This window comes from Vulpes lagopus, chromosome 7, assembly GCF_018345385.1.
Source record: "Vulpes lagopus strain Blue_001 chromosome 7, ASM1834538v1, whole genome shotgun sequence".
Classification (NCBI taxonomy): domain Eukaryota; kingdom Metazoa; phylum Chordata; class Mammalia; order Carnivora; family Canidae; genus Vulpes; species Vulpes lagopus.
In genome coordinates, this window is record NC_054830.1 from 20,325,199 (window position 1) to 20,335,572 (window position 10,374).

The 10,374-nt window shown below is 37.4% G+C and overlaps 1 protein-coding gene across 1 annotated transcript; it reads left to right on the forward strand.

Annotated features, from left to right (window-relative positions):
• Positions 1-5,825: 5,825 nt before the first annotated feature.
• Positions 5,826-7,252, forward strand: IQCF2 (IQ motif containing F2). The gene is made up of 3 exons (XM_041760907.1): positions 5,826-5,843; positions 6,020-6,103; positions 6,863-7,252. Exons 1-3 carry the CDS (start codon positions 5,826-5,828, stop codon positions 7,250-7,252), a joined length of 492 nt encoding a protein of 163 aa, XP_041616841.1.
• Positions 7,253-10,374: the final 3,122 nt, after the last annotated feature.

Here is a 10,374-nt window from a genome sequence, read left to right on the forward strand (position 1 = left end):
CTAAAAGGCTTACCTGGACTCACCAAACAAAAAAAAGCAAGAAAGACTCAAAATCAATGAAAAAATTGTTACAATTGATACCACAGAAATACAAAGGATCATAAAAGTCTACTTTGAACAATTATACAATCTAGAAGAAATTGATAAGTTCCTGGAAACATACAACCTCCAAAGTCTGAATCATGATGAAATAGAAAATCTGACTGATTATTAGCAGAGATTGAATTAGTAATCAAAAACCTAGTGGGGCACCTGGGTGGTTCTCAGTTGAGCAACTGACTCTTGGTTTTGGCTCAGGTGATGATCCCCTGATCCGGAGATTGAGCTCCATGTCAGGCTCCACACTCTCCCTCTGTCCATCCTCCTGCTTTCACACTCTCTATATCTCTCAAATAAATAAACAAATCTTCAAAACAAAACAAAAACCTCTCAATAAACAAAAGTTCAGGACCAGAAGACAGCTTTACTGGTGAATTCTACCAAACATTCAAAGAAGGATTAATACAACCCTTCTCAAACTCTTCCAAAAAATAAAAGAGGAAGGAACACTTTCCAACTCATTTTACAAAGCCAGACAAGGATACCATAAGAAAAGAAAATTACTGGCCAGTATCCGTGATAAATGTAAATGCAGAGGTCATCAACAATATATTAGCAAACTGAATTCAATAAGACATTAATCCATGGTCAAGTGGGATTTATTCCAGAGACACAGGATGGTTTATTTTTTTAATAATAAATTTATTTTTTATTGGTGTTCAATTTGCCAACATACAGAATAACACCCAGTGCTCATCCCATCAAGTGCCCACCTCAGTGCCCGCCACCCAGTCACCCCAACCCCCCGCCCTCCTCCCCTTCCACCACCCTTAGTTCGTTTCCCAGAGTTAGGAGTCTTCCATGTTCTGTCTCCCTTTCTGATATTTCCCACTTATTTTTTCTCCTTTCCCCTTATTCCCTTTCACTATTATTTATATTCCCCAAATGAATGAGACCATATAATGTTTGTCCTTCTCCTATTGACTTATTTCATTCAGCATAATGCCCCTCAGTTCCATCCACGACGAAGCAAATGGTGGGTATTTGTCGTTTCTAATGGCGGAGTAATATTCCATTGTATACATAAACCACATCTTCTTTATCCATTCGTCTTTCAATGGACACCGAGGCTCCTTCCACAGTTTGGCTATTGTGGACATTGCTGCTATAAACACGGGGTGGTTTAATATCCACAAATCAGCCAATGTGATACACCACATTAACAAAATGAAGGATAAAATCATGTAATCATCTCAACAGATGCAGAGAAAAAATTGACAAAATTCAACATTCATTTATGATAAAAACTCTCCACAAGGTGGTTATAGAGGAAATGTACTGCAACGTAATAAAGGCCATATATGCCAAAGACATAGCTAGCATCATATTTAATAGTGAAAAGCTAAAAATTTTCCCCTAAGGTCAGGAACAAAAGAAAGATGCCCAATCTTGCCACTTCTATTCATCATAATATTGGAAACCCTAGCCAGAGCAATTAGACAAGAAAAAAGTAAAGGACATCCCAATTGGAAAGGAAGAAGTAAAACTATCACTATTTGCAAGTAGCATGATTTTAGGAAACCTTAAAGATTCCATCAAAAAACTATTAGAATAAACAAATTCAGTAAAGTTACAGGATACAAAAGAAATACACAAAAATCTCTTGTATTTCTTTACACTTATAAATGAACTATCAGAGAAATTAAGAAAACAATCTCATTTATAATTGCAGCAAAAAATAAAATACCAAGGAATAAATTTAGCCAAGAAGGTGAAAGACCTGTAAAACTCAAAAACTACACATTAATGAAAGAAGTTGAAGAAGACACAAATAACTGGAAATATATTTCATGCTCATGGATTGGAGGAATTAACATTAAGATATCCATACTACCCAAAACAATATACAGATTTCAATGCAATCCTTATCAAAACTCCAATGGTATTTTTCACAGAAATAGAAAATTACCATCATAAAATTTGTATAGAATCACAAAAGACCCTGAAAAGCCAAAGCAGTTCTGAGAAAGAAGAACAAAGCTGCCAGCATCACATTCCCTGATTTCAAACTATATTACAAATCAATAGTAATTAAAACAATATGATATTGGCATAAAAAGATACACATAGGTCAAAGTACCAGAATTAAAATCTCATAAATAAACTGATATACATGTGGTCAATTAATTTACAACAAAAGAGTTAAGGATATACAATGTGGAAAGGACAGTCTCTTCAATAAATTGTGTTGGGAAAATTAGCCACATGCAAAAGAATGACATTGGCTCACCATCTATATATCATGCACAAAAATTAACTCAAATTGAGTTAAAGACTTGAATGTAAAACCTGAAATCATAAAACTTCTAGAAGAAAACAGGTGGTAAACTCCTTTACATAGATCTTTGTGATTTTTTTTAATCTGACATTAAAAAATAAAAGCAACAAAAGCAAAAGTAAACAAATGAGATTACATAAAACTACAAGTCTTCTGGACAGCAGAGGAAGCCATCAACAAAATGAAAAGGCAATCTACTTAATGGTAGAAAATAATTGCAAATCATATATCCGACACAGGGTTAATACCCAAAATATATAAAGAACACATACAACTTAATAGAAAAAAAAATCTGACAATCCAATTTAAAAACGAGCAGAAAATCTAACAGACATTTTCCCAAAGAACACATACAGATGGCCAACAGGTACATGAAAAGATGTTCAACATCATCGGTCATTACAGAAATGCAAATCAAAACCACAATGAGAGGGGCGCCTGGGTAGCTCAGTCAGTTAAGCATCAGACTCTTGGTTTTGGCTCAGGTCATGATCTCAGGGTCCTGGGATTGAGGCTTGTACAGGGATCCATGCTCAAGAGGAGTCTGCTTTTCCTCTCTCTCTGCTCCTCCCCCTTCTCGCTCACTCACTCTCTCTCTGGAATAAATAAAATCTTTAGGAAAAAAACCCACAATGATATATAACTGCACACCTGTTAAAGTGGCTATCACTTAAAAAAAAAAAAGACAAGAAATAACAAGTTGGTGAGGATGTGGAGAAAAAGGGAACCCTGTGCACTGTTGGTAGAATGTAAATTGGTGTTGCTACTATAGAAAACAGTATGGAGTTTCCTAAAAAAAAATTAAAAATAGAGCTATCATACAATCTAGCAATTGCACTTCTGGGTATTTATCTGAAGAAAAAACCACTAATTTGAAAAGGTATATGCATCGCCCTAATCATTGCAGCAATAGCCAAGATACGGAAACAACCTAAGTGTCCAACAATGGATGAATGGATAAAGAAATTGTAGTATGTGTGTACATACATACATGGAATGTTATTCTGCCATAAAAAATAATAAAAAATAATGAAACCAGGGGCATCTGGGTGGCTCAGTGGTTGAGCATCCACCTTTGGTTCAGGTCGTGATCCTGGAGTTCCAGGATTGAGTCCCACATCGGGCTCCTCAGGGAAGCCTGCTTCTCCCTCTCCTTGTGTCTCTACCTCTCTGTGTCTCTTGTGAATAAATAAAACCTTTTTTAAAAAAATAATGAAATCATGTTATTTGTGACACTATAGATGAATGTCATGGGCATTATATTAAGTGAAATAATTCAGACAAAGAAAGATAAATGCCATATGATTTCTCTTATATAGAATCTAAAAAAAATAAAGTAAAAACAGCAAAAGACAAGCTCTTAGATACAGAGAACATATTGATAGTTGCAAGAGGTAAGTGGGAGAAATGTATATGTTTTGTTTTGTTTTGTTTTTATGGGAAAAAAACCTTACTATATGACCTAAGTATATATCTGAGAATTGAAAACATATGCCCATGCAAAAATTTGTACATCAATATTTACAGCTATATTATTCATAATAGTCAAAAAGTAGAAATAACTCAAATGTCCATCAATTGATTAATGGATTGAAAAATGTAGTATATACATGCAATGGAGTATTATCTGGCCATAAAAAGGAATGATATACTGACATGCTACAACATGAAGGACCTTGAAAACACGTACTGAGCAAAAGAAGCTAGCCAAGAAAGCCATTTATAGTATGATGTAAATCATATGAAATATCCAAAATAGACAAATCTAAAAGGACATAAAGTAGATCCATGGTTTTCAGAGATTGGGGTAGGGAAGAATGGAGATTGACTGCTAATAGGTATGAGGCTTATTTTGGGGCTTATGAAAATATTTTCAAATAAGATAGTGGTGATAGTTGCACAACTTAGTAAATAGACTAAAAACTACTAGATTATACAGTTTTAAATAGTGAGCTTTATAGAATGTAAATTATATCTCAAAAAAAAGACCTTGACAGGGGTGCCTGGCTGGCTCAGTCAGTGGAGCATGTGACTCTCCATCTTGAGATTGTGAGTTTGAGCCTTAAATTGGATGTCAAGATTACTCAAAACTAAAATGTTTTTTTAAAAGACTATTATAGAGAAAATTTTTAAAACACTGTAGAAAGACATAAAGGAATTATTTTTTAAGACATAAAAGAATTCTTAAGCAAAGAGAGGAATAGTCCATGGTCTTAGAAGGAACTCAGTCTCAGAAGATAGCCTTTCTCCCCCCAAATCAATGCACTTACAGCAAAAATCCTAGCAGGACTTTTCAGGGAATTGACACTGACACTATGAAATGCTTGATGGAAACCTCTATCTTTAATAATAAGTTTGAATAGTTTGTCACATAGGAGATATCTGAATTTGTAAATTTTTTAAAGTTTAGATATGAATCTACCTGGTCTTGGTGTCTTACCTTATTTATGGTGGATCTTTAATAGCCTTCTCAATTTATCAAGTTTTACATAGTTTCTTCAATTAATTTTGGTAATTTAAATTTTGTTAAGAAATCATTTCCTCTTAGTTTTCAAATTTGTTACCATGATATTCTCATATTTATTTCTCTTTGTGATTATTTTGCCTTTCTCATTGCATTTTTGTTCTCTCTCTCTCCATCACCAAGGTGCATGGAATGTTTATCTTTAATACTGGTCTTTTAAAAAAGACTACTTTTTAAATTTACTTTACACCACCCATTTTTGTTTTCCATTTAATTTAAACTTTTTTTAGATTTTTTTATTTTTTTTAATATTTTATTTATTTATTCATGATAGACAGAGAGAGAGAGAGAGAGAGAGAGAGAGAGAGAGAGAGAGAGGCAGAGACACAGGCAGAGGGAGAAGCAGGCTCCATGCCCGGAGCCCGATGTGGGACTCGATCCTGGGTCTCCAGGATCACGCCCCAGGCTGAAGGTGGCGCTAAACCGCTGAGCCACCCGGGCTGCCCTAATTTAAACTTTTATCATTATTTTACAACTTTCTAGATTCATCTTTTCTCTCTCCTTCTAGTTTCCTATGGTGTATTGAGGTTCTGAAATCTTAGGGGAAGACAGGAGATGCTATCTGAGAAGACAGTAGAGAGTTGTATGGAGATACACTGCCATGGTCCCTCCTGCTCTCCTGTGTGACTGATAATGAAGAGGATTGTGGATGGGCCCCCCTGGAGGAGAGCCCTGGTATGAAATGGCACCCAAGTGTCCTATCTTTCCACTCTGAACTCTGGTACCTCTCTGGCAGGAGGGAAGTAGACAGGCAGTACAAGTTCCCAGGGAGCTTTTTTCTGAGGAAGACTTAACTCTGTGGTAGATATCCTAATCCTTATGTCACAATGCAGTTGTGAACTCATAGCTGTCCCCCTCATTTTACTCATGCCAGACTTTGGTAAGTAGAGAAATCAAGGCTAATGAACCATCTAAAGACAAGCCATGGGGATCCGATTTTGTGTAAGAGACATGGCCAGATTTATTAGGCAAGATAGGAGTGGGTGGGAATCACCTGGGACTTCACAGGTCTTAGAAAAAGAAGGGATACTGAAGCAGGGTGTATCTGAGACTGGGCCATAGAGAGAAAAAAGCAGTCTTAACTCATCCATTCATTTCCCATTTAATTCTGATGACAGACTGAGGGCAATTTAATTGTAATTGTAATTGAAGATGTTGAAGAAATAACTGAACTTAAGAAGAGGCAGAAGCAGAAACTCAAGGTGGGTAAAATCTCCTTGTAGTTAACAGATATCCAGAACATTTGTGTCTGTGTTGTGAAAGTGTGGAATTGTTCTTTTTATAGATTCAGAGTTAAAATAATCAAGAGTCAACTCAATATTGGCTCATTTTTCCTTCACTCCCTGCTCAGCATGAGCTCCCTGGTTCTCCATCTGACTGTGACATGAAGAGTGAATGGAGAGAATGAAAGCCATAAAGAAACAAATGGGGCTGGGAGGTGAAGTTGTGAGGACTCTGAATTAGAGAGTACAATGTTCAAAATATGGGCTTGAATAGAAAATGGGATGAGGGTGCTGAAAACCCATCACAGTACTGAAGTACATTGTTGTGGCCAAGAGAAATCAACCAATGATGGTTTGGGACTACATTAGCAGAGAATACCAGGCAAAGGCATTATAAGGCCAAATCTGCCAAACCCAATAAGCACTGAAGAGGTAGAGCATGACTAACACAATCCTTCACATTCCTAATGTACCCTTCTAGCTACTAATGGTTTTTCTCTTGATCCATATACCTGTGAGATAGTCAGGAGGGTGCTATGACTCTAAAGGCAGAGTGATGTGCCCATAGTGATAGAGGAGGCCTCACTAATCAGGTCTTCTGGCTCTTAGACAGTGTCCTAACTCCCCTGAATTCTCCAAAGAAGTGATAACAATTAAGAGAATCTGGGCCCCTTCCAGGAAGATCTTGGAAATTGATGGCAGGAAGTTCCCTGAGTGGTCTCCCTTATCTCCATCTAGAAAAAAAAAAGTTTAAAAAAAAAAACGAAAGCAGCCACAGAGATTCAGGCCTGGTGGCGTGGCACCCTCGTACGCAGGACACTGCTGCACGCAGCTCTCAGTGCCTGGATCATTCAGCGCTGGTGGAGGCTGACCTCGGAGAGCCTGCTGCAGAAGAAGCGAAAGGCAGCCTTGGTTACCTACGCAAATACAGAGAGGGCAGTGGTCAAGATCCAGTCTTTGGTCCGTATGTGGCGTATCCACTGGCGATACTGTCAGGTGCTCAACGCCATCGATGTCATCCAATGCCACTGGCAATGCCACAACTGCTATACCTGTGCTCTCCTCCGGGGACACTGTGTAGTCACAGCCACTCACCTCCAGTTCCACATTGAGATCATCAACCCATAAGGGCTGGCAAAAACGGGCTCTGTGTCTCCTATCCCCAGTAAAGAGCTAACCTGGTTTGTTATGTCTCATATTCTCCCCCAGCTAATGGAAATGTTTGGTTCTAGGCCATGCTGCCTCCTCTTCTCCCTGGGAAAGAACTTCAGTGAGGTTTTCCCCTTGAGACCATGGACCCCATTCTGGACTATGACTATATGCTATTTACTCAATTGTCAAAACAGAAACTAAGGTCCTAGTCTATCCTGATATATGACAGAGCCAGAAGTCTCAGTTCCCATTCCCAGCTCCATCCTTTTCTTCTCACCTGGGGAATCTGAAAATAGGTGGGTTGCATCGTCCTGAAGACTCTAAGCACCTCTGCACATGAGAAGAGACCTGAGACTGTTCTCTATCAGCCTGGGGTCAGGGGTTGGCCAGGATACCTCAGACAAAGTATCTTTGACAAGCACCTAGAGAAAAATGCCAACATTTGCCTGACTCTACTGGAAACAGTGCAGTGCTGCCCCAGGTGAAGGACAGTAGGCTGGCCTTAGTGGTAAGTGCAATTGGGCATGGTGAAGAGCAGGTGATGACCCTGGGAACTAATATAAAACAGGAGTTCGGGGCGCCTGGGTGGCTTAGTGGGTTGAGCATCTTGTATGTTTCTAGGAATTTGCCCATTTCTTCTAGGTTATCCAATTAGTCTGTGTATAGCTGTTCATAATAATCTCTTATGATCCTCTGATTTTCTGTGGTAAGAGTTGTAATATACACTCTTTTATAATTTTATTTATTTTAATCCTCTCTCTTTTTTTCTTGGTTAGTCTAGTGAAAGGTATGTCAAAATTGTTTATCTTTTAAAAAAGGAGCTCTTAGGTTAATTGATTTTTTAAATTATCATATTATTCTGTTTCATTTATTTCTACTCTAATATTTTTTTCTCATTTTGAATTTTTTTTCTAGTTCCTTAAGGTATAAAGTTAAGTTCTTTATTTGAGATCTTTCTTTTTGTATTAATGTAGACATTTTCACTATAAACTTCCCTCTTAGAACAGCTTTTGCTGCATCCCATAAATTTTGATATGTTGTATTTTCATTTTTATTTGTCTCAAGATACTTTTATTTCCATTTTTATTTCTTTGACCCATCGATTGACCCATGGAATATATTGTTTAATTTCCAATATTTGTAAATTTTTCAATTTCTTCTTCTTTTTAAAAAAATATTTTATTTACTTATTTATGAAAAACACACAGAGAGAGGCAGAGACATAGAAGGAGAAGAAGGCTCCTCACAGAGAGCCCAATGTGGGACTCAATTCCAGGACCCCAGGATCACACCCTGAGCCAAAAGCAGACACTCAACCACTGAGCCACTCAGGAGTCCCTCAATTTCTTTTATTTTTTTTATTTATTTTTATTTTTATTTATTTATGATAGTCACAGAGAGAGAGAGAGAGAGAGAGAGAGAGAGAGAGAGGCAGAGACACAGGCAGAGGGAGAAGCAGGCTCCATGCACTGGGAGCCTGACGTGGGATTTGATCCCGGGTCTCCAGGATCGCGCCCTGGGCCTAAGGCAGGCGCCAAACCGCTGCGCCACCCAGGGATCCCCTCAATTTCTTTTTATTATTATTGATTTCTAGTTTCATACCATTGTGGTCAGAAAAGACACTTGGTATGATTTCAGTCTTCTTAAATTTTCCAAGACTTTTTTGAGACCTAACATATGATCTATCCTGGAGAATGTCCCATGTGTGCTTGAGAAGAATGTTATTCTGGTGCCATTGGATGGAATGTTGTGGATATATCTGCTAACTCCATTTAGTCTATATTATTATTCGAGTCCATTATTTCTTTATTGATCTTCTGTCTAGATGATCTATCTATTGTTGAAAGTGGGTTGTTGTTTTTTTTTTTGAAAGTGGGGTTTGAAGTCTGTTGCTTTTATTGTATTGCTATTTGATTCTCCCTTCACTTCTATTAAGATTTGCTCTAAATATTTAGGTGCTCTGGCAAATATCTATTTACAATTGTTATATCCTCTTGATGAATTAACTCCTTTGTCACTATATAGTGACCTTCTTCATCTTGTGACTGATTTTTTTAAAGTAGTCTCCACACTGGATGTGGAGCCCAGCATGGGACATGGAGCCCCAATGCAGGGCTTAAACTCACTACCCTGAGATCAAGACCTGAACTGACATCAAGAGTCAGACACCTAACCAACTGAGCCACCCGGGCACCCCACTTGTAACTGATTTTGAATAAAAGTATTTTCTCTGGGATCCCTGGGTGGCGCAGCGGTTTGGCGCCTGCCTTTGGCCCAGGGTGCGATCCTGGAGACCTGGGATCGAGTCCCACGTCGGGCTCCCGGTGCATGGAGCCTGCTTCTCCCTCTGCCTGTGTCTCTGCCTCTCTCTCTCTCTCACTGTGTGCCTATCATAAATAAATAAAATTTAAAAAATATATTTAAAAAAAAAGTATTTTCTCTGATAAAAGATTAGCCAGCCCTGTTCAATTTCTGTGGGTTATCATTTTCATGGAATCTTTTTACATCTCTTCACTTTCAGCCCATGTACATTCTTTAAGCTAAGTGAGTCTTTTATAGGCAGCATATTGTTGATCTTGCTTTTTAAAAATCCTTTCTGCGTGCCTTTTGAATGGCGAATTGAGTCTATTTGCATTTAAAGTAATTGTTAATAAAGGACTTATTATTGACATTATGTTAATTGTTTTCTGATTGTTTTGTAGTTCCTGGTTCTTTTAATCCTTTCTTGCTGTCTTTATAATTTATTTTTTGTAATGATATACTTTAATTTGTTTCTCTTTGTTTTTTGTGTATCCACTAGAGGATTTTTGTGTGTGTGGTTAACATGAGGCTTACATAAAATATCTAATAGTTATAGCAATCTATTTTAAGACATTGACAACTTACTTTCAATTACATACAAAAACTCTACACTTAAACTTTTTTCCCCACATTTTTTATCACTCTACATTTTTTCTATTGTGCGTCCATTAACAAATTATTGTAGCTATATTTTATTACTATTGTTTTTTTCCACTGTCTCTTGCTTTTTAAAAAAAATTGAATATAGTTGACACACAATGTTACTTTAGTTTCAGGTGTACAACAGTTATTCAACA